The sequence below is a fragment of the Mustela lutreola genome, chromosome 5 (genome assembly GCF_030435805.1).
Source record: "Mustela lutreola isolate mMusLut2 chromosome 5, mMusLut2.pri, whole genome shotgun sequence".
In the NCBI taxonomy this organism is placed as follows: Eukaryota; Metazoa; Chordata; class Mammalia; order Carnivora; family Mustelidae; genus Mustela; species Mustela lutreola.
In genome coordinates this window covers 152,555,297-152,580,954 of record NC_081294.1, presented here as the reverse complement: position 1 = coordinate 152,580,954, position 25,658 = coordinate 152,555,297, and the positions used below count along the sequence as shown (strand labels likewise).

At 39.6% G+C, this 25,658-nt stretch overlaps 1 protein-coding gene across 1 annotated transcript; it reads right to left on the bottom strand.

Annotated features, from left to right (window-relative positions):
- Nucleotides 1-1,326: 1,326 nt before the first annotated feature.
- Nucleotides 1,327-23,822, bottom strand: LOC131831439 (nuclear envelope pore membrane protein POM 121-like). Its single transcript, XM_059173495.1, has 2 exons — nucleotides 22,510-23,822; nucleotides 1,327-1,494 (listed from the first exon to the last, which is right to left on the bottom strand). The coding sequence occupies exons 1-2, from the start codon at nucleotides 23,730-23,732 to the stop codon at nucleotides 1,491-1,493; spliced, it is 1,227 nt and encodes a 408-aa protein (XP_059029478.1). The 5' UTR covers nucleotides 23,733-23,822; the 3' UTR covers nucleotides 1,327-1,490.
- Nucleotides 23,823-25,658: the final 1,836 nt, after the last annotated feature.

Sequence of the window (25,658 nt, the reverse complement as noted above, 5' to 3'; positions counted from 1 at the left end):
TAAGATGTGGGGTAGCCACATCCTTCAGGAAAGATCCAGGCCCTGCCTCTCAGGGCAAAATGCAGCATCTCAGATAATAAACCTAATGCCTCTGGGAGAGTGTCTCACCTGCAGAAGCCAGAGCATTGTGCTTTTCAGGAGACCATTCAGAAGTGGCAGCAGGGGAGACTCCTGCCTCAGGTCAGCATCTACCCCTCCAGGAACCCAGGATCTCTCAAGCTGTGCTAGACACTGCCCTTTGCACATAAGCCATGTGGCATTTGGCATGTCCTCTGAATCATCCATTATATCTGGAGGCCCTGAGCTGAGGGCCAGCCTGTTTTGTATCTATTTGATCACTGCTAGGGGAATGACCAGGAGCTCTGGACACAGTCAACTTTCCCAGTCCCCTGGTTACAGCCACACCCTGGGACTCAGCATTGGTTGTAGTAAACAAATGCAGTAAGGGTCTTACTGTGCCTGTCACATGTCTGTCATTCCACAGTGAACAGCCCAAGAGATGCTGCTATGGGACCTCCCCCTCCTTAATACCCTCGAAAGGCACTTGCGGGATCATTCCTCTCTCTAACACTAAGCTCTCCTCCCAGCAGATCTGTCTCTGTCCAGTCTAGAACAATTTAGCCCTCCTCTGGCACTGCCTTCACAGAATCTTCTGTTCTGGGGTTGGTGGCACACCTTGCCTCAACCTACCCCTTGTCTTTCAGGAATTACCTCTGATTCAGGTCTCAGGCACCTTGTTCTCCTTTATTTTGAACTGCTGAAGCTCTGCCCTGTGTCTCTCACCATCCTAGAGCAGGAAACCAAGTTTGATTCAAAAAAGCTAGCAATGGAGAAGATGAGTGGCTGTGAGTGGGACAATGGGATAAGAAGACAAGGGAAATTTGGAGGAGGGGACACAGGCAAGACAGGAGGAAGGTGTCTAGGGACAAAAGACTGACCTCTCTCCTCAACTCAATCCCATATACTGATCTGAGCACCTATGGAGACATTGATGGTGTTACTGAAGAGAGATTTTATGATGCTCTGGACATGAATGCAGATGTTTCCATGTCATGACCCAGACAGTAGATCTGGGGGGAGGAAGCAGTGCTCCTGTGGGCTCTACATGAAGGCCAGAACCTCTGTTGGCGGCTTGAGGAATGAGAAGTTGAGAAGCATCTGTCTGGTCATCCTCAGCCAACACATGAGCATTCCTATGGCAGCCAAGGGGAATGGGAGGATTTTCTAAGGGAGTGTGGGGCCGCAGATATGGCCAGCAGAGGAGGAAGAAGTCATAAGGGATAAAATGTACCAAACACAAGTAAAAGGCACATACCACAGTTAGCACTTTAGATGATTATCTTATTTAAGTATCAAAATGACCCTACATGGAATGTAATATTGCACTACAAGCACAGAGTAAAGCCTAGACACTCAGATTTGAGGGTTAGCTCATATGTAGAAGAGTCATGATGTCATGGTCCTCAAGTTTGCTCTGGATCTTAGCTCCATCATCTATAAAAGACAAAAATAATAGTGAACTACATGAGGAATAAAAAGGGTAATAATGGCAAAGCACTTGACATCATGGGAGACTTATAGAAGCATTCTGTAACTCTTACGATTATCCCCCTTTTATCTTTAAGGAAACAGGATTAGTAACTTACCCAACACATACGAGTCCACATTTCGATTACTGACTATGGCACCAGAACACAAAATCTTGTCCATGGGAAAGTACTTGCCCAAAGACTCAAAATTTACAGTGTCTTCAGATAACCATGCCCTGATATCAGTGTGGGATATCAGGGGGTATATCAGTGGGATATATCAGGGGATATATGTATCAGCCTAAAAACTTTATACCTGTCTATATTTCAAAAGTAAGGTCTAAAAAAAGTCATTGAAGAGGGGCACCTGGTTGGCTCAGTGGGTTAAAGCCTCTGCCTGGGGTTCTGGGATCGAGCCCTGCATCAGGCTCCCTGGGAGCCTGCTTCCCCCTCTCTCTCTGCCTACTTGTGGTCTCTGTCTGTCAAATAAATAAAGTCTTTTGGGGGAAAAAAAAGTCATTGAAGATACAAAATAATCAAGAGAACTTACTCCCATACAGCCTCACTGAAGAAATTATTGAAGAATAATTTCAGCAAGAACAAAGGTGAACCTAGAGAACAGACCAGGAATACAGGAAAAAATGTTCCCCCAAATGTTTATGTAATACAATTAGTTTCTTTACCCATTTAAAAAGCAGATTTTAAGTAACAGTTAAAATTCATGGGAATAGTTGATGGGTATTGGGACTGTGCTAGGACCCTTGAGAAGAGGATACAAGTATGGGATAAATGAGACTTTTGTCAGAAAATGTACAATTAAACTGATTTGGGGATAGGACTTCCAGAGTGTCAGAGTGAGGTGGTCAGCAAAGCCTCTCCTCAAAGGCAATGTTAGCTACACCAGCACCATAACAAGATGACATAAACTTACTATTCCCTGCTTCTCCCTTCTCGTGCAACAGAATACCTCAGAAATTATTATTGAAAACAACGGTAAAAAGACACTCTAAAGTCTGGAAAAATAAAAGTAAACTGACTAGGAACCTCGTGATTTGAGGAGTGACATGTGGTGAGTTCCCTGTGTGTGTGTGTGTGTGTGTGTGTGTGTGTGTACGCACGTGTGTATGTGTTTAATCTCTCATATATATCCAGGACTTATATATTAATCTCTCATATATATCCAGGTCAGAGAGGTTTGGAACACGGAACTACCAATGGGTGTATACAAAACCATAACAATAATAAAATCCTGCTTTCACTGGCCAAAGGACAAGAAAGGAGAATCCCAACAGAGACTGAGGAAATTAAACCCTCACTCCACAGCTGAGTCATCAGAAAGCAGCCCCAACTGCTCATGGCAGCGGCAGCAGCAAAGCCCTGGGTCTCCCTACCCTTTCTTTACCCATGGCATAAGTAGACCCAAAAGAAATGGCCTCTGACCCAACCCCCTCTTCAACAGAAGGTGACCCAACCCCCCTCTTCAACAGGGACACCAGATAACCCAGTTGAACACTCCCTGTCCCCACAGACAACACCAGCGGGAATTGAGCAGGAGTCCCTGGAGCCCCAGAAGAATGAAGCAGATCAGAACAGCATTGCAAGACTGAAGCTATACTGTCAAGCTCACAAAAAATAGGTAGGAATCTAAAGGCTAACCCTAAACAGCAAAACCACCTGCGAAACAGAATACTAAAATGGGGTAAAGAATCTCAACATCATGACAAAAACACTGAGGACATAACAGAAAAATCATTCCTCATACCAAAAACCAGTGAAACCGCAATTCGATTAAGAAAAGAAAACTGGCTGACACTAATACCAAGATAAGTAATATGGATTGTCAGACAGGATTTCGTTGGGTTGGTTTGTGTTGTTTGTTTGTTTGTTTGTTTGTTTGTTTTTTAAGATTTTACTTATTTATGTGACAAAGTGAGAGAGAGTGCACAAGCAGGGGAGCAGCAGAGGGAGAGGGAGAAGCAGGGTTCAGGGAGTCAGATGCTGGGCTTGGTCTCAGGATTCTGGGATTATGACCTGAACTGAAGGCAGACGTTCAACCAACTAAGGCACCCAGCAACCCCAGTGGACAAGGATTTTAAAGCAGTTGGCATAAATATGCTTCAATAATCAATTACAAATTCTCTCTTGAAACAAATAAAAAAATAAAATTTTAAAGAATGAAAGAGAACTTATAAAGAACAAAATGGGAAAAAAGAACCAAGTGGAGATTGTACAACTGAAATGCGATAAAATTTTAAAACTTGCTAGATAGACTTGATAGTAAGTGAAAATGACAGAGAACAGCATCAATGAACATGAAAACAAATCAGTAGAACTTACCTAGTCTGTGCAAAAAGAACATAGTTGACAAAAACAAACAAACAAACAAAGGACCCTCAGGAACTTAAAAGACTATAGAAAAAGGAGGTCTAGCATTCACAGAACTCATATTAGGAGAGCCCCAGAAGTAGGAGAGGACAAAGTGTGGAAATGAATATGTATTGGAAGAAATAATGGCAGAAAAGCCCATTGGCAAATCTGGCAAAAGAGAGAAATTTACAGATTCAAGAAGTTGAGCAAATCCCAAAATCCATGCCAACACACAACATAATTAAACTTCTAAAAGCTAACAAACTCGTGAAAACTAACAAGGATACAATTTTTAAAAAGCCAGAGAGAAGTGAGATATTGCATAGGAAGGAGGGCCAATTTCAATGACAACAGATTTCTCATCTAAAACAATGGAGTCCAAAAAGAAATGGCACATTTTTCAAGTGCTGAAAGCAAAAAACTGTGTTTTGAATCCCATGTCCTTCTTTCAGGAATGAATGGGAAATAATAATGATATTCTAAGACAAAAGAAAACTAAGAGAATTTATTGTTAACAGAGAGGAAGATCTCCAAATAGAAATAAAATAGTAACAGAGAGAGGTTGAGAACTTCAGAGAAGAAATAGAATGAGTAAAAATAGAAGTGAATATAATGCACAATCCTTTACCTCATGAGTTTCTTTAATCACATTTTATGGTTGAAGCAAACGTAACCATCATCTAATCTGGTGCTCAGTGTATATAGTGGAAAAACTTGTATTTTAAAATGAGGATAAGGTAAGTCAAGTTTCTACATTTCACCGGTAGGCTGTGGTTGCACATGTGTAAGATTATACCAAGCAACTACTAAGAAGATTACAGAAAATGTAATGTGCTGAAGAACATGATAAATAAATCAAAATTGAAGTCTAAATGCTCAGGTAACTCACAGAATGGAAGGGGAAAAAATAACAGAAGAATGAGAAATATAGGGGGCAGACAACAAACAAGAAAATGACAGAAGCATGCCCTGTTATACCAATAATTACTTTAAATGCCTATGATCTGAATACACAAATTGAAAGAGCTTGGCAGACCTGAGTGTATGCTGCCTGCAAAAACTCACTTCAAACATAATGATATAAATAGGCTGAAAAGTAAAAAAAGAAAAAAAGAAAAGAAAGAAAGGGAAAAAAAGAAAAAAGAAAAAGCATGCAAACATTTTTTTTTTCATCAGGAAAGGCTGTATTAATATCAGATAAAGTAGGCTTTATCTGTTAGTAGGGACAAAGAGGTAGGTACGTTACATAGTAACAAAAGGATCTATCCACTAAGAGGTATGTTACATAATAACAAGAGGATCTATCCAATAAGAAGATACAACAACTCTAAATGTGTATGTGCCGAACAATAAAGCTTCAGAGTACATGAAACAAAAGTCTGAAAGTTGAAAGGAGAAATAGATAAAGTCACAAGTATAGTTGGGGACTTCGGTCCTCATTTATCAACTGATAAAACTAACACAGAAAATCATCAAAATAGAACTAAGGAATGCTATTAACAAAAAGGATTTGATTGACATTTATAGAACATTTCCAAGACAGTAAAACACACATTCTTTTCTGACATCCATAGAATATTTATCAAGGCAACCTTTAATCTAGGGTCCTAAAACAAGCCTTAACAAATTTAAAGGGGTAGAAACCATAGAGTATGTTCTCTGGCCATACTAGACAAGAACAAGAAATCAAATACAGAATGACAACAACAACAACAATAAAAACCGAATATTTGAAAATCAGGCAACATATTTCTAAATAATCAAAGAGGGAGTGCCACAAAAAATAAACCTGAAAACACAAGGTACCAAAATTTGTGGCATGCAGCTAACACAGAGCTCAGAGAGGTACTTAAAGCAATAAATGTTTATATTAGAAAAGAAAACTCAGAAGAACTCAATAATCTAAGTTCCTGTCTCCAGAAATTAGAGAAAGAACAAAAATTAAAGACCAAGCAAGCAAAGGGAACGAATAAAAATAAAAGCAGCAGTCAATGAAATTGAAACAGGAAAAGAGATAAAATTAATTAAACAAAACTTACTTTTCCGAAAAAAAAATGAACAAATGTTATCAAGATTGATATCAAGATTGATATAAGGAATTAACCAATTGTCAGTAATTAAAGAAAATATCACAACAGATCTTGCATCCATAAAAAGAATAATGAGGGAATACTATGAACAAATTTATGCTCATAAATTTGACAACTTAAAGGAATGGAGCAATTCTTCAAAACCACAAACTACCAAAATTAAACCAAGATGAAGTGGATAACATGATTATTCCTAAAACGACTAAAAAATTGGATCTGTAACTATAAGTCTCCCCAAGAGAAATCCTTGAGCCCAGATAGTTTCACTGGAGTATTTTACCAAATATTTGAGGAAGAATTAATGCTAATTTTGTACAATATTATCCATAAAATATAAGAAGGGAATATTTTTCAAATTGTTTTTTGCAGCCAGTGTTTTGAGTGCGATACCAAAATCAGATAAATACAGTACATAAAAGACCAAATCTCTCATGGATGTAGGTACAAAAGTTTTTAACAAAATTATAGCAAATCAAATCCAACAATGTATACAAATAATAATACATCATGAAGGGACAGCTGGGTGGCTCAGTCAGTTAAGCCGCTGCCTTAGGCTCAGGCCATGATCCCATGGTCCTGGAATCGAGCCCCGCATTGGGCTCCTTGCTCCGCAGGGAGCCTGCTTCTCTCTCTGCCTCTGCCTGCCTCTCTGCCTACTTGTGCATGCTCTCTCTCTCTGATAAATAAATACGTAAATAAATAAATTTTTAATAATAATAATAATACATCATGAAGAAGTGGAATTTAATTTATTCCAGATATGCAAGACTGGTTCATTATTCTAACACCAATCAATATAATCCACCATATCTACACAGGCCAAAGAAGAAAAATGTTGTATGATCATATCCGTTGGCACAAAAAAGTACTTAACAAAATTCAAAAGCCATATTCCTGATTAAAAAAAAAAAAATCTTACTACAGTAGGAATAGAAATGGTCATCCCCAACCTCATAAAGAATAGCTTACAAAAAAAAAAATCTACAACCAACATCATAATTAATGGTAAAAGGCTGAATGCTTTTCCTCGAAGATTGGGAACAAGGCAAGAATTTTGGCTCTCATTATTATTTGACATGGAAAGTTCTAGCCACTGTAATAAGGCACTTAAAAGCAATAGAAGGGATATTGATTGAAAAGGAAAAATAAATCCATTTCCAAGTGGCATGATGGTCTGTGTAGAAAATCCCAGGAGAATCTGTAAAATAAATGCCCCAAAACCAAATTATTGAGCTTGGCCTTCTCTCAAGATACTAGATAAATACACAAAGATGAATTGCATTTTTATATACTGATGATGAATAGGTAGAAACCAAAAGCAAAGCCACAATACCACTTGTAATTGCTTCAGAGAAAATGAAATCCTCGGGTATAAATCTAACAAAATATGAACAGGATCTGTGTGATAAAAATTACAAAATGCAAATGAAAGAAATCAAAGATGACCTCAGTTCTTGGAGAGACATACCACAGGCAAGGACCAAAAATCTCAACATAATAAAGATGTCAGTTCTTCCTAAATTCATTTATAGGTTGTTTTGTTTGTTGGATTCTTTTAATTTTTTTAATTCTGGTATAGATGACATAGTGTTATATTTGTTTCAAGGGTACAATATAGTAATTCAGCAATTCCATATACTACTCAGTGCTCAGTGTGTACTCTTAGGGGCACCTGGTTGGCTCAGTCAATTAAAACGTCCAACTCTTTTTTTTTTTTTAAGGAAAATCACTTTATTCATAAATCTTTGACTATTGAAAAGACCATTGGCAGGCTATACTGGTTTGTGTAGATGGATAGAATTAAGTAGTATATTTGGCAATTGGCAGTACAAAACAATAGCCTACATTTACACAGTGCTATCTGTTTAAAAACCAACAAACCTTTCACAGAGGAATACATATTCACCTCACATGAGGCTTTCAGGTAGCTGTATCCAATTTTTGGATGCCAAAATGTAGCCTGGCAGAATTAAACTGATTTGCCCAAGGTCATTCATCTGGCAGAAGTGGATTATTTTCTGTTCCCTAGATCCAAAATCTTGTCCACCATTGCCCCTCCAGCAAGGCTCTCTAACTCTTGATTTCACCTCAATTCATGGTCAGGGTCCTGAGATGGAGCCCCCACATCAGGCTCAGGGCTCAGCGTGGAGTCGGCTTGGGATCTCTCTCTCCTGCTCCTTCTGGCCCTCCCACATTGGCTCTCTCCAATAAATAAATAAATCTTTAAAAAATAAAAAAGGGATGTATCTCTTAATCCCTTTACCTATTTCACCCATTCTCCCACCCACATCTCTCTTATCCATTCCTCTATCGGTGGGCAATTAGGTTTTCTATGGTTTTACTATTGTAAATAATGCTGCAATAAATATAGGGATGCATGTATCCCTTTGAATTAGTGTTTTTGTAGTTCTCGGGTAAAACCCTATAATGTGATTGTTGGATCATAGGATGGCTCTGGTTTTAGTTTTTTAAGGACTCTCCATACTGTTATCCACAGTGGATCTATCAGCTTCCCACCAAGTGCATGGGGGTTCCCTTTTCTGCACATCTTCACCAACACTTGTTGTTTTTTGTGTCTTTTACTTTAGCCATTCTGACAGGTGCAAGGTGATATCAATGTGGTTTTGATTTCCATTTCCTAGAGGATGCGTGATTTTGAACATGGTTTCATGGTTTCTTGGACATCAGTGTATCTTCTTTGGGGAAATGTCTTTTCATGTCTTGTGCCCATTTTTAAGTTAGATTATTTGTTTTCTGGGTGTTGGATTATATCCATTCTCTATATATTTTGAATATAATCTAACCCTTTATCAGATAAGTCATTTATCTTATCTATCAGATAAGATATTTATCTTCTCCCATCCCATAGGTTGTCATTTAGTTTTGTTGGTTGTTTCTTTTGCTGTACGGAATCTTTTTATTTTGATGTAGTCCCAAAAGTTCACTTTTGCTTTTATTTCCCTTGCTCAGGAGACTTATCTAGAAAGATGTCATTATGACCAATGTCAGAGAAATTATTGCCTGTGTTCTCACCAAGGATTTTTATGGTTTCAGGTCTCACATTTAAATTCTTAATCCATTCTGAGTTTGCTTTTGTGTATAGTGTCAGAAAGTGGTCCAGTTTCATTCTTCTGCATGTAGCTGTCCAGTTCTCCCCAACATCTTTTGTTGAAGAGATTCTTTTTCCCAATGAATTGTCTTGCCTCAGTTGTTGAAGATTAATTGGCCATACAACTATGGGTTTACTTCTGAGCTTTCTATTTTGTTCCATTGATCTATGTGTCTATTTTTGGTGCCAGTACCATACTGTCTTGGTGATTACAGCTTTGTCATATAACTTGGAAGTATGGAATTGTGATACCTCCAATTTTGTTTTTCTTTTTCAAGATTGCTTTGGTATTCAAGGTCTTTTGTAGTTCCATACAAATTTTAGGATTGTTTGTTCTAGTTCTTTAAACAATGACAATAAGTCTGGCTACTCTGGTTTTCTTTTGACATCCATTACCATGATGGTAATCCCCTCACTTTCAATCCATCCCCTCACTTTCAATCTGCTGGTGTTTAGGTCTAAAATGAGTCTCTTGTGGGCAGCATATAGATGGGTCATTTTTTTTTTATCGATTATGATACTCTGTATCTTTTGATTGTAGCATTTAATCCATTTACATTTAGAGTGCTTATTGATAGATATGAACTTAGTACCTTTGTATTACCTGTAAATTCACTGTTCCTGTAGATTGTCTCTGTTCCTTTCTGGTCTTTGTCACTTTTGGTCTTTCTCTCCCACTATAATGGTCCCCTTTAATATTTTTTGCAGGGCTGGTTTAGTGGTCATGAACGCCTTTAATTTTTGTCTGGGAACTTCTTTATCTCTCCTTCTGTCCTGAATGAAAGGATAGAGTATTCTTGGTTGCTTATTTTTCCTCTTTAGCATGTTGAATGTATCATGCCACTTCTATCTGACCTGCCAAGTTTCTGTGGAGAGATCTACCGCTAATCTTATTTGTCTTCCTTTATAATTTAGGGATTTCTTTTGTCTTGCTGCTTTTAGGATTTTTTCCTTATCTCTATATTTTACAAATTTTACTATGATATGTCTTCATATTGGCCTGCTCTTGTTGATTTTGATGGGAATTCTCTGTGTCTCCCAGATCTGATGTCTGTTTCCTCCCCAAGATAAGGGAAGTTTTTAGCTATAATTTGCTCAAATAATGCTTTGCCCCTTTTCCCCTCTCTTCTCCTTCTGGAACTTCTGTGATAGGAATGTTATGCTTTATGGAGTTGCTGATTTCCATAAATCTACACTCGTGATCAAATATTTTTCCTCTTCTGTTAAGCTTCATTGTTTTCCAAATTTTATCTTCTATATCACTTACTCGTATTCTGTTTCTTCCATCCATGTATCCCTACATCCAGCTGTTTCACATTTCAGTTACAGCATTTTTTATTTTGGCCTAACTAATTTCTGGGTCTCTTATCTCTGTGGTAAGCAACTCCCTTGTCACTATGCTTTTCTCAATACCCTTAGGATTGTTGTTTTAAAATCTGGATCAGGCATATTACTTATATCTGTTCAATTAGATCCCTGGCCTTGACCCTTTCTTGTCCTTCCTTTTGGGATAAAGTCTTCCATCTTGGCATTTTGTCTAGGTTTCTGTTCCCTTCTTTGTGTTAGGAAAACCTGTTATATTTCCTGCTCAAGAGAATAATGGCTTTTTAAGGAGAGGTCATATACTGTCCAGGACATGGTTCTTTGGGAAGTGTTTCTGGTATATTCTGTGTGCACTCTGCTACTGAGTTATGCCTGCCTGTTCCCTCAGATCAACCCTTTGCAGAGTTTCTCCTTGCCTAAAGTGGGGAGTTTTGGTACCTTGTCCAGAGTCTGATGAGTTTTAACTAGGTTTACACTGGTCTGCTTGTTAAGAGGGCTCTGATGCTAGTTCCACTAAAGCTAAAGCTTTATAGCACTCTATGGTCAGTAGACTTGGTGCATGCAGAGGGTTTGTACTGGTCTTCTAGGGGAGGGGACCTCTGCTCTGGTTCCCAGGCAAACTTACCATAGTAAAGAAGCACCTGATGAATGCAGGAGGACATGTAAGAGGCTCAGGTCTCCATTGTTGGTGCTGTCCTGCTCACTGAAGTCAGTCCATGCTGATGGAGAGGGGAGGAAAAAAATGGTACCAGCCCTTTCCTTGTCCCCAGAGAGGGGAATTTGCTCCTGTTGATGTCCAGAAGCCCTAACAGAAGAGCAAACAATCTCCCCTCATATGTCCCAGGCATCCCTCAGATACCTGCCTTCACCAGATGAGTTTTAAAACTCTAAATTTTGGGGATTCATTGTGGCACAGACCCCCACCATTCCTCTGGGAAAAAGTCTTGCCACTCTGGGGCTAGAGCAGGTTTGTCCCAGAAGGGCCATTGCACCAACGCACTGGAGCTTGGAGTTTAGAGTAAAGCACAGCAAAAAACCAATGTCCAGGTTAGCCACCCTGAGCTTGTATCTCTGCCCTAGTGCTAAGGGGTGGGAGAGTTCAATGTCACCTGCCAGTTCTTTTGTCCCCTCAGAGCAATGACACCTCTCCCAGATGCACTCCAAGAACGGGAAACTGTCTCTCCTAGTGTGTCCCAGGGGATCCCCAGATCTGCTTCTGGGTCTCTACCCTCCTTTTCCACAGGAGCACTGCAGCACCCACCAGATTCAACACCAGCCAGGGTGTGGATCTCTAAAACCAGTCTTTGAGCTCTGCTGATAAAAACTCATAATAATCAGCCCCACTCCTTTTCCCAGTTGGTGGCACTGGGAAATTATTTTCCTTGTGTGATCTTTATGCGCTCCTCTCTCTCCTCTTCTTTCTCACCTCTCTCTGTGATCAGGGCTCCCTCCCCTCCACGGCACCCACAGGCCTTTTCTTCCCCAAATCATGTCTTCATACATCCTACCTTCCATGGTGTGGCCTTCTCTCTCCCTCTAGTTGTGCAGTTTGCTCCATCAACCCTCAGATCAATTTCTTGGTTGTTCAGAATGATTTTGTCATTATCCAGCTGTGTTCCAGGGATGATACAAGCATAGGGTCCTGCTACTACTCTGCCATCCTCTCAGGAAGAAACTTATTTATAAATGTTTATAGCAGCTTTATTCCTGATAACTTTAAACTGGAAACTACCCAAAGATTTTTCTTTTTTTAATCTTTATTTATTTTTTAGATTTATTTCCAGTGTTCCAGAATTCAGGGAGCACCCAGTGCTCCATGCAATATGTGCCCTCTGTAATACCCACCACCAGGCTCACCCAATCTCCCACCCCCGACCCCTCCAAAACCCTCAGATTATTTTTCAGAGTCCACAGTCTCTCATGGTTTGTCTCCTCCTCCAATTTCCCCCAACTCCCTTCTCCTTTCTATCTCCCCATGTCCTCCATGCTATTTCTTATGCTCCACAAATAAACAAAACCATAGGATAACTGACTCTCTCTGCTTGACTTATTTCACTCAGCATAATCTTTTCCAGTCCTGCCCATGTTGATACAAAATTTGGGTATTCATCCTTTCTGATGGAGGCACAATACTCCATAGTATATATGGACCACATCTTCCTTGTCCATTGAAGGGCATCTTGTTTCTTTCCACAGTTTGGCGACTGTGGCCATTGCTACCATGAACATTTGGGTACAGATGGCCCTTCTTTTCAGTACATCTGTATCTTTGGGGTAAATACCCATAGTGCAATTGCAGGGTAATAGAGAAGCTCTATTTTTAATTTCCGAAGGAATCTCCACACTATTTTCCAAAGTGGCTGCACCAACTTGCATTCCCACCAACAGTGTAAGAGGGTTTCCCTTTCTCCACATTCTCTCACACACATTGTTTCCTGTCTTGTTAATTTTGGCCATTCTAATTGGTGTAAGGTGGTATCTCAATGTGGTTTTGATTTGAATCTCCCTGATGGCTAGTGATGATGAACATTTTTTCATGTGTCTGATAGCCCTTTGTATGTCTTCATTGGGAAGTGTCTGTTCATGTCTTCTGCCCATTTTTTGACATGATTATCTGTTTTGTGTGTATCGAGTTTGAGGAGTTCTTTATAGATCCTAGATATAAGCCCTTTGTCTGTGTTGTCATTTGCAAATATTTTCTCCCATTGCATGGGTTGCTTCTTTGTTTTACTGACTCTTTCCTTTGCTGTGCAGAAGCTTTTGATCTTGACAAAGTCTCAAAAATTTATTTTCACTTTTGTTTCCTTTGCCTTTGGAGACATATCTTGAAAGAAGTTGCTGTGGCCGATGTTGGAGAGGTTACTGCCTATGTTCTCCTCTAGGATTCTGATGGATTCCTGCCTCATGTTGAGGTCTTTTATCCATTTTGAGTTTATCTTTGTGTATGGTGTAAGAGAATGGTTGAGTTTCATTCTTCTACATATAGCTGTCCAATTTTCCCAGCACCATTTATTGAAGAGGCTTTCTTTTTTCCACTGTATATTTATTCTTGCTTTGTCGAAGATTATTTGACCATAGAGTTGAGGGTCCATATCTGGGCTCTCTACTGTTTCACTGGTCTATGCGTCTGTTATGCTGGTAACATGCTGTCTTGGTGATCACAGCTTTGTAGTTAAGCTTGAAATCAGGTAACATGATGCCCCCAGTTTTGTCTTTTTTTTTCAACATTTCCTTAGCAATTCAGGGTCTCTTCTGATTCCATACAAATATTAGGATTGTTTGCTCCAGCTCTTTGAAAAATGCCAGTAGAATTTTGATTGGAATGGCATTGAAAGTATAGATTGCTCTAGGCAGTATAGACATTTTAACAATGTTTATTCTTCCAATCTAAGTGCGTGGAATGGTCTTCCACCTTTTTGTGTCTTCTTCAATTTCTTTCATGAGTGTTCTGTAGTTCCTAGAGTACAGATCCTTTACCTCTTTTACCCAAAGATTTTTCAATGAGTGCATAGTCAAACTGTGGTACATCCATTTATGTGGTACATAAATGGAATATGATTTAGCAGTAAAAAGGAATGACTATTGATATACACAATTTGAATAAACCTCAAGAAATTATGCTAAGTGAATAAAGCCAGTCTCTAAAAGATATCATGACTTGACTTATAAGAAACATATATTTGATCTTTGTCTTACTTCTGGCAAAAAGTTCCTAAAATCCTTGGGTTTCCTAAGTAAAAAGAGTAATGGGAGCATCTTTTGTTATGTTTTGTCTTTTGTCTTCAGTTCCTGAAATAGCATCAGGGCAATAAAGGTGAAAGGAATGTTTTGTTATTCATAATAAGCCCCTTCCCACCACACCTTAGTATGTTAAGGAAGTGACTTTTGGAAAGCTCTTAAGTAATCTAAGAGTAGAGGCTGGCTGCCAGGGCGTTAGAACTTTCAACCTCATCCCCTGACCACTAGGGAGGGGAGAGGGGCTAGAGATTGAGTTCAATCACTAATGACCAATGATTTACTCAGTTGTTCCAATGTAATGAAGTCTCCATTAAAAATCCAAGAGGGCAGGATTTGGAGAGTTTCCAATTTGGTGAACACATCATATACCTGGAAGGTGGCACATGCTAGGGGGACAGAAGCTACTGCACTCAGCACCTTTCTAGAGCCAACCCTATATACCTCTTCATCTAAATGTTCATCTATATCCTTTAAAACAAAATGGTAAAAATAAGTAAATGTTTCCCTGAGTTCTGTGAGCCACTCTAGCAATTAATTGAACTTGAGGAGGGGGTCAGTAACAATTAAGACTTGTGAATGGATTCTGAAGTGGGGACAGTCTTGTGGTACTAAACTTTTAATCCGTGGGCTCTAATCCTATCTCAAGGTAGCTAGTGTCATAATTGAGTTAATAGTTTGGTGGTGCTGGTGTTCAGAGATACATAGTGCATGACTCCACTTATCTAACATTTGGAAATAACAATTATAAAAATGGAGAACAGATCAGTGGTTTATAGGGGTTAGGGATGAGGAGGGGTGACTATAAAGGTGTAGCATGATAGTCTTGTGGTAATGGTGCAGTTTGTATGTTAGATGTGCCGTTTACATAAAGCTCACATGCTATAACTGCATAGACCTATATATATACACACACAACTAATTCATGTATAATTGGTGAAATATCAGTAAGCTTTGTGGATTGTACCAATGTCAATTTCCTGGTTTTTTATGTTGTGGTATAGTTATTTACAACACTAACACTGGGTGAAAAGTACATAGGCTCTCCCTATACATTTCCTGTAGTATATTATTAGTTAAAAATCAAAAAATTGTTTAAGGATTTTATTTATTTGAGAGAGAGAGCACAAGCAGGGAAAGTAACATTCAGAGGGAGAGGAAGGAGCCCAATGTGGGGCTCGATCCCAGGACCCTGGGTTCATGACCTGAGCCAAAGGCAGAAACTTAACTGACTGAGTCACCCAGGTGCCCCTTAAATTTTATTTTTATATAATTTTTATCTGCAGTAAATCGGGGAGCAAAGTACCCTTCCGCCAGCTTCCCTCAATGACAATATCTTCTATAACTAAAATACAACATAAAAACAAGGAAAATTTGGGGGCGCCTGGGTGGCTCAGTGGGTTGAGCCGCTGCCTTCGGCTCAGGTCGTGATCTCAGGGTCCTGGGATCGAGTCCCGCATTGGGCTCTCTGCTCGGCAGGGAGCCTGCTTCCTCCTCTCTCTCTCTGCCTGCCTCTCTGCCTACTTGTGGTCTCTCTCTGTCAAATAAATAAATAAATCTTAAAAAAAAAAAAACAAGGAAAATTTAAAATACAACATAAAAACAAGGAAAATTTTAGAGTTTATTATTCAGATTTCACTATTTTACATGAATTTATTTGTGTTTACTTCTATGCAGTTCTATTACATGCAGATTTGTGCAACCACCACAAGCAATATACAGAACTAATCCATCACCAAAAGCCTCCCTTGTGACATCTCTTCATAGCCATATATATCCACTCCCCCCCTCATGCCTAACCCTTGTCAACTAATAATCTGTTCTCTATTTCTATACTTTTGTTATTTCAAGAATGTTACATAAATGGAATCATATGTTATGTAACCTTTGGGTATTAGTTTTATTCTCTCATCATAATTTTTTTGAGGTCCATCTACATTGTGCATATCAATAGTTCATTTCTTCTTCTTGATGAATGGTATTTCATAGTATGGCTGTACATAGTTCTTTAACTATTCACTATTGGTAGTTTCCAGTTTGGGAATATCAGGAATAAATCTGCTATAAACATTGATGAACAAGCTTCCCCATGGAAATAAGTTTTCATTTCTTTGTGACAAATGCCCACAAGTGCAATTGCTCAGTCAAATGGTTAAGTCCACTTTTGGTTTTCAAAAGAACTGCCAAACTGTTTTCCAGAGTGGCTGTATCATGTTTTTGCGTTTCAATTTTTTAATTTATATTCTTTTTAGTTAGAATATATGGTAAGATTGGTTTTAGGTGTAGAATTTAGTGATTCCTCACTTGCATATAACACCCAGTTCTCATCACAAGTGCCCTCCTTAATACCAGGGTGGCTGTATCATTTTGCATTTTGACTAGCAATGTATGAATGACCGAGTTTCTTTCCATCCTCACCAGCATTTGATATTATCACTACTTACTTTAGGCATTCTGATAGGTGTGTAGTGATAGATCATTGTGGTTTTAATTTGCATTTCTCTACTAGCTAAAGACATGAAACATCTTTTTATGTGTTTATTTGCCATCTGCATGTCCTGAAGTAGATACTTGAAAATTTAAGATGCATATTGCAATTCTTAGAGCAACCACTATGAAAATAACTTTAAAAAAATAGTAAAAATAAAGGGGGGAAGAGAGATTAAAGTGATGCACTAAAAAAAAAAATCTATTTAACATGAACAAATGTAGTAAAGGAGGAACAGAGAAGCAAAAAACAAAACAAAAAACACAAATGAGACAAATAGAAAATAAGTTGCAAAATGGAAAAAGTAAATCCAACTATGACAATAATTACAATAAATGTGAATAGATTAAAATGCCCAAAATGCCCACCAAAAGTGGACTTAACCATTTGACTGAGCAATTGCACTTGTGGGCATTTGTCACAAAGAAATGAAAACTTATTTCCATGGGGAAGCTTGTTCATTAATGTTTATAGCAGATTTATTCCTGATATTCCCAAACTGGAAACTACCAATAGTGAATAGTTAAAGAACTATGTACAGCCATACTATGAAATACCATTCATCAAGAAGAAGAAATGAACTATTGATATGCACAATGTAGATGGACCTCAAAAAAATTATGATGAGAGAATAAAACTAATACCCAAAGGTTACATAACAGGGCAGAGCCTGGATTTTTAAAAGCAATACTGAATTATATGCTGACTCTAGGAGATACAGTTTAGATTCAGATATACAAATAATTAAAAATTAAGAGAATGGAAAAAGATATTAACTGCAAACAGTATCCATGAAAAAGCTGTAGTAACTATAGCAATATATGGCAAAGCTGACCTTAAGGCTACAAATATCACCAGGGAGAAAGATATGGGGCACATGGATGGATCAGTCAGTTGAGCATCCAACTCTTGGCTTGGGCTCAGGTCATGATCTCATAGGTCCTGAGACTGAGCCCCATGATAGGCTCTGTACTCAGTGGTGAGTCTACTTGAAGATTCTCTCCCTCTGCCCTTACCCCCACTTACGTGCATATGCTCTCTCTAAAATAAATTAATAAATCTTTAAAAAAAAAAAAAACAAGGAAGAAAGAGGGACATTTCATAGTGAAAATAGACAATAAGACAACTATAGTTAAGTATCATAAAACTCCATTCTCAATAACTGGTAGAAAATTTGGACAGAAAATTAGTAAGAATCAAGACTTCAACAAAGCTATCCAAAAACTTGACTTGACATTGATTGAACACTGCCCCCAATAGCAGAATATACCTTTTTTAAAGGACCTGTGGAACATTTTCCAAAATAGACCATATGGTTGCCCATAAAAATGTCTCAACAAATATAAAAGGATTGAAATCATTAAATGTAGGCTTAAGGCCACAGTAGAATTATAAATCAAAACCAGAAAGAAATGTGTAAAACTCCTCAAATATTTGGAAATTCAAGAACATACTTATAAACTATGGGTCAAAGAAAAAATCAAAAGAAAAATTAGAACATATATTGAACTGAGTGTCATCCAAACATAGAATCAACATTTTTCTACTGCCAATAAAGGGGGAATTTGTAGCTTAAAATACCTAAATTAGAAAAGAGAAAGGTCTCAAATTCCTAATCTTCCATCTTAAGAAACTTCTAAAGAAGTAACTCATAAAGGAGAGCAAACCCAAAGGAAGCAGAAAGAATTAAATAATATTGGAAACTAAATTAACAAGTATAGAAAACAGCAAAAACCATGAAATTTGATTTCTTTAAAAAATCAACACAATTGATCAACCTTTAACCACACTGACCAGAAGGAAAGCAAGAATGTAGAATGGGAGACATTCAGATGGAGATACAGAGAAAAGGCACAAAGTTAGAAATGGAAGAGAGGGTATCATTTTCTACCTTAACAATAGTTATTAGGATGATAAGGAAATATGAATAATTTTATGCCAACACATTAGACAACTAATATGAAATGGGAAGATTCCCAGAAAGACACCAATTACAGAAAATGATTCAAGAAGAATTAGAAAACCTTAGTGTACTTACAAGATATTGAATTAGTCATTTTAAGTCTTCCCATAAATAGAAAACCAGACCCACATGGCTTCAATGGTAAACCCTCTCAAGCATTTCAAGAAGAAATTATAACAATTGTACAAATCCTTCCAGGTACAACAGGAGGGAACCCTTCCCAACTCATTCTATAGGAGTAGTAGTATTCTGATACCAAAACCAGACAAAAACAACACAAGAAAATAAAATTTCAAAACAATGTCTCTCATGAACACAGACACAGAAATTCTCAATAAGAGGCACCTGGATGGCTCAGTTGGTTAAGCCTCTGACTCTTGGTTTCAGCTCCGGTCATGACCTCAGGGCGTGAGACTGAGCCCTGAGTCAGGCTCCTCAAACAGTGTGGAATCTGATGGAGATTCTCTCACTCTCCCTCCTCTCTCTCCCCGTCTGTTCCTTGCCCCTGCTCTTGCTCTCTTTCTAAAAAATGAATAAATAAAAAATATTTTTTTTAAAAAAAGGTACTCAACAAAAAACAAGCAAAGTATACATCAAAAGAATGAGTTTTCCTGCTTGCAAATTAAAATCAACTAGACTGGGGCACCTGGGTGGCTCAGTGGGTTAAAGCCTCTGCTTTTGGCTCAGGTCGTGATCTCAGGGTCCTGGGATCGAGCCCCGCATGCGGCTCTCTACTCTGTGGGGAGCCTGCTTCCCCCTCTCTCTCTCTGCCTGCCTTTCTGCCTACTTGTGACCTCTGTCAAATAAATTAATAAAATCTTTAAAAAAATAAAATAAAATAAAATCAACTAGATTGTTGGAGGAACCCAAAGTGGAATGCAGATTGTGAGAAATGAATCTTGGTGTGGTACAAATGGATCACATAACCTCACTGAAAGGAAGCTGAAAGCTGAACCCAGTGATTTTTAAAAGCAATGTTTTAGTTAAAGCAGTGGGTACTGTAAGGTTAAATAGAAATAGAAATTAAGTAGAAATTGTACACAAACAATAATAATGATAAGTTGCCCACAGGGTTGGCAATTCCAAAACTACATGTATTGTAGGATTTGTCAATTAAATAAATCTATTATAGATGTTATGTAAGCATATTAAACTGGACAAATTTTGAATTTGGGCAAATATTAAATTGGAAAAATAAGTATAATTATAATATAGATAGATTAGATCAGGTCTCTCTGGAGAAACTGTTGGAGAAAGAAGTTACACATAAGCAAAGGGGAACATTTCCAGAATGAAACCTATATTTCTGAATTATATGCTGAGGTATCAGTGTAGATTCATTTGTGCACACACACACAAAGAAATATAGAAATATAGGTAAGTATGTATAAACAGAAACATAGACATCCTAATTCTGTCTCCTGAGAGAACCTAGAAGCAGAGACTTCCTAGTAGCAATGAGCACACCTGAATGCCCACATCTTGTTTTTTAACTTTTATTCTCCAGTAAAAGGAACCAAAGCTCCTTGGACCGGTAGGTGACTCCAGAGCTGGGATAGGTAAAGTGGAAGATGATCCTGGAGCATCTTATGGGGCTAGAAGATAAATCCTACAGAAAAGGGAAGGGGGGAATGCATGTATATGCAGGCATGTTAAAAAGGACTTACCAGCTAACATGAAATAAGTTCACAATGGTGAAATTTAGAACAATTTGAACAAAAAAATAAATAAGTAACAGTGATAAAATTAGATAATAGCCCAAAGAACAAAATAAACATTGATGCACGTATCCAGATTTAAATGACTGAATAAACAAATAAATCAAGAGAACTTTCCCTAGAGAAGAATTTTTAATTAAATGTAGAAGAAACAAAGGAAGTAGAAAATCATCATTAAAACAGCACAATAATAATTGCTGTAGGCAAGATCTACTGATGATGTTTATATAAGTTTAAGGATAAACAGGATTCTTTTGTATCATCAAAGTATGATTCCCTCCCCCAATATTTATTACACAGGGAAAAATATACAGTGGAGAGCTCTGGCAGACACCACCGTTCCCATAAGACATATAGATATAATGTGCCCCTGAGATGACATTCTGAGAAGAGTACATCATCTCTGAGATTTTTCTTAAAAATCTGTAATTTCAGTGTTCTTCTGAGAAAACAGAGAAATCCAAATCCAGGGAAACTCTACAAAATACCTCATCGGTACTCTTCAGACATATCAATGCTACACAAGGCATTAAGACAGAAATTGTCAGTTTGGAGGCGACTAAGGGGACATGACAACTAAATGCAACATGGGATTCTGTATTGATACCAGAACAGAAAGAAAACTTTACTAGAAAGGAAAATCCAATTAAAGTCTGAAGTTCATCTAATAGCATTATATCATTGTTAGTTTCCTGGCTTCGGTAATTGTTTGGTAAGATGGTAACATTAGGAGAAGCTCAATGAAGACTAGACGGAGATTCTACTGTCTGTGTAAACTGTCCTGTAAGTCTAAAATTGCAGCAAATTTAGGAAATAAAGTCTTAATTGTCACACGTCATTTCCTAACATATACTAGGTAGGATCCAGCCCATGGTGATGTCAGGTGGACAGGTGAGAAGCAGAAGTGGGAAAAGGCTAGCGTGTGAACTGCCTTCCCATGGACTTGAACATAAAAATCAGGAATCAGCATCTAAGGCAAAAAGTGGTGCTACTTTCCCATCAGTTGAGCCACAGAAAACCTGACACAGTAGAAAAACTACTTACACAAATCGATTTTTTCCTCCACTAGGTTCAAAGAGCAAAGACATAAAACATTCGGCAAATTAACAAACACCACATATATATTCAATATCTATTGTTATGTGTAATATAATACACATTTTATAGTCTATATGTAATATGCCATACATATTATATGTTACATATATGTATATGCATTATTATACATATCATATATTACACACATGTGTAATTATTACACATGTGTGTAATATACTGTTATACATTATAATTATGTATTATATACATCTATATTACACATATGTATTGTGTTATATATACATATACATTATTCATATCATTATACATATGAAGTATATATACTATATATTACATGTACATTGTGTTATATGATAATACATATACATATAATATATAATACATATATGACCATGTATATACATGACTATACGTGACATATAAATACATATGACTATATATGTGGGTGACACATACAACTTTGTTCATTTCCTGAATGTTCATGCAGGACCAAGCATTCACATGCAGAAAGGAGAAAGACTGACAAGGGTCTAATTAAGCAAATGGGGAAGGAGGGAAAGGGCAGTTATGGCAGCAGTGGGTGTCTTGCCTGCTCCTGCCCAAAGAAAAACTAGTCCAAAGCTTCCCTCTTCTGTTGCAGGGGTCCTGACCCCTGGGTGGACCAGCCTAACAAGTTTCAGCCACCCAATTTGTAGGGACACCATCTGGCAGAATGATGATGGAAATGGAACATTGTCTCTATGGAGACAGCTAACCTATTGATGGCTGTATTGGACCCAGAGGTACAGTGCCCTGGGTATAGCTGAACTTGGGTGGTTTCCTACAATTCTCCTCCAAAGAACCAGTGAGGTCCAGCACAAAGTACTGGGGAACAGACCCTGGTGAGCCAGGGGGAAAGGATCAATTTTTTACAGCCAAGCCAAGCAAGGCAGAGGTTTAGGGAGAACCAAGAAAAACAGCCCATGGAGGTGCCCCCCCATCCCAACTATGGGAAGGCCCCCTGGCCTGGTGAGTTCTGCACCTGCCAGAAGCTCTCCCGCTCTTCATTCATGCTGGGGGCGGGGAGGAGGAGCACAGACAAACAGGAAGGCTCAGGGGCGCTGCAGTCAGAGGGGACTTCGGTCTTACCCTTCCAACACCTTATTGATCCACTGGATCGCAGCTCTCTTCTCTAAGTCAAGGTCTTCAGCGGTGACTCGATAGCCTAGCTGGGGTGGTGGAGGCAAGATCAATGGGTCATTTCGCCTCGACGACCGCAGTAGAGGAATCTTGCGCCTCCGGGGCCTGGAACTGTCAGGGGGAGGTGAGTGATTGCTCAAACTTTGCTTCTGCCCATCCTCTCCTTCGGCAGCCTTTTCGATCCTGATCTTCCTTTGTGGTTCTACTGAGACTGAAGAGCTAGAATGACAGCTTTCCTCGCTGGCTTTCTTCGTGGGTGGCTGGGGCTGGGAGGAGGCTGCGCCCCAGATCCCCGCAGCGCATCGGCAGCATCTCTGTGGCGGGACACCTCGAGTGGAACTGTAAGAACTGGTGATGGCATTGCGTTTGCTGCATGAGCTCAAAAAGCAGGTGTGGGATTTCTTAATCAGGCCATCTTCTAAGCTCGTGGAGTAGAAGTCTCTCTTCAAAGGCCCAGGCCTGGGTACGAAGGAAGAGAGGACTCCATTAACCATCAGCCGTCTGAACGCAGATGGCACACTCTGGCTGCCCTCGGCACCCCTTCTCAGATTATCCTGCTTCTCAGGGACTGGGTGTCCTTCCTCTGACTTGGCCAGCCCTCCCCTGCTCTCGGCCAGGGAGGCCAGCTCCTTCTCATCCTTGGTGCTCACCTGGCGGTTCTCTTCGAGGGCCCTCACCAAGGTCTCCCTTACGCACAGATTTGGGAAGTGACCAGAAAGTGAGGACCACATACAGATGACCGTCTGCTTCAGAGCCAAACGGAGCGTCAGTTTGCCCTTAGCGGATACCATTTTCAGGATCACGGAGGCGCAGAACATCTTGGAGCTGCAAGCAGACAGCGCTGGCTTCGGGTGGCTGGTCGGGGGCACAGAGGAAAAGACCCCCAGAAATAAACACCGGGCCTGCTGGATTGGATATTGCCGCCGATGGGTTATGGCAAACCGCCGACGGTGTCGCCGCCGCCGCCGACGTGGTGAAGCCACAAGATCCTCGTATGACAGCCTGCGAGCTACGTCCAGGGTCGAGGCCGCCGAGTGAACCCGGCCAGCCCGGGGAACACCGTGGGCGGGGTGCGCGGGCCTGGGCCCAAGGCTCTCAGTTGCCTCGGGCTGCTCCCCATCCAGCAGAGAGGCTGCCAGCCGAGGGCGAGGCCGGCTCAGGTAACTGCCCATAAGGAGCAGTTCTGCAAGGTCGCGTCCTTCAAATGGAGTCAGTGGCTCAGAGAGGTTTCCGTTAGCTGCCAAAGGGGCCCCAGGCAAAGCGCGTACTGTTAGGTGTCCCGCCTATGACGCACGCTTGGAACGCGTGAGCGAAGAAACGCGCGAGGGAAGGGTGCACGCACCCAGGGCGCTTCCCAACCCCCGCTTCCCATCGAAGGTGTTGGCACGAGGTAGAGCAGCTCATGGCAGCCACAGCCGCCCTTCACGCCACCAGCCTGCTGCTCCATTAGGAGACAGTACAGTACCGCGGTTCCAGAGCCCAAAAATCGCTCCAGGCTCAGGAGTGCCCACTCCAAGCAAGAGATTCAGAGTCAGCATCGGGGCCCATCACCTGTACTTCCTCTCTGGCTCAATACCCAGAGGCCAAGCCCCTCAGAGCCTGTGCTGCCAGATCCTAAGGGATGGTACAATCCCCTGAATGTTCAGGAGGCGGGAGGACCCCAAGAGGGAACTGGCTAGGGCTGAGATGCCAGAGCGCAGTCGCCAATCTACCCTCTCCTTTCTCTAGAATTTTACTCTCCAGGTATTCCTTCTTGTCTCTCCCTCCCTTTCCTAGGAAGCAAGGATTCTAGATACATTTTATAAAACCAGAACTTATAGACCCCAAAGAGCCAAGGCAATCCTGAAAAAGAAAAAAGCTGGAGGCATAATGCTCCCAGATTTCAAACTGTATTATTACAAAGCTATAGTAATCAGAATAGTGTGGTATTGGTGTAAGAGAGATAAGTCAAAGAACAGATGGAGAGCCCAAAAATAAACCCATGCCTATAGGGCCAATTAATTTACAACAAAGGACCTGGTGTTGGGAAAACTGGGTAGCCAGATGCAAAAGAATGGAACTGGACCCCTTTCTTACACCATACACAAATATTATCTCAAAATGCATTAAAAACCTTAAACCTCAGAACTTCTAGAAGAAAACATAGGTGGTAAGCTCCTTAACGTCAGTCTTGGCAATGAATTTTTGGATGGGACAGCAAAAGTACACAAGTGGGACTATATCAAAATAGAAAACTTTTGCACAGCAAAGGAAACATCAAAATGAAAAGGCAACAAACTGAATGGTTGAAAATATTTGTAAATCATATATCTGATAAGAGGTTAATATCCAAAATATATGAAGAACTCATACAACTCAACAGTCAAAAAATCCAGTTAAAAAATGGACAGAAGATCTGAATAGACATTTTTCAAAAAAAGACAAAGATGGTCAACAGGTCTGTAAAAACATGTTCAAGGTCACTAATCATCAGGGAAATGCAAATCAAAACTACAATGAGCTATCACATCACACCTATTAGAATGGCTGGAATCGGGACACCTGGGTGGCTCCGTGGGTTAGAATGGCTGGAATCAAAAGGCAAGAAATACTAAGTGTTGGCAAGGATGTGGACAGAAGAGAACCTTGTACAGGAGCAGTACTGTGCACTGTTCCTGGAAATATAAATTGGCACATTCACTATGGAAACTATTTTAATTTAATTTTAAAAATTAAAATTAAAACAGCCATATGATCCACTGTCACTTCTGGGTTTTAACCTGAAGGATACAAGAACACTAATTTTAATAGATTTATACACCCCCATGCTCTCTGTATCATTACTTATAATAGCCAAGATGTGGAAACAACCCAAACAGTGGATGATTGAATAAAGAAAACAGGTATCTACAGGACGCCTGGGTGGCTCAGTCAGTTAAGTGTCTGCCTTCAGTTCAGGTCATGATCTCAGGGTCCTGAGATGGAGTCTTGCATCAGGCTCCTTACTCAATGGGGAACCTGCTTCTCCCTCTGCCTTTGCCTGCCACTCCCCCTGTTGTGCTCTCTCTCTCTCTAACAAAGAAAAAATATTTTAAATTAAAAAAAAACAAATCTCCCCT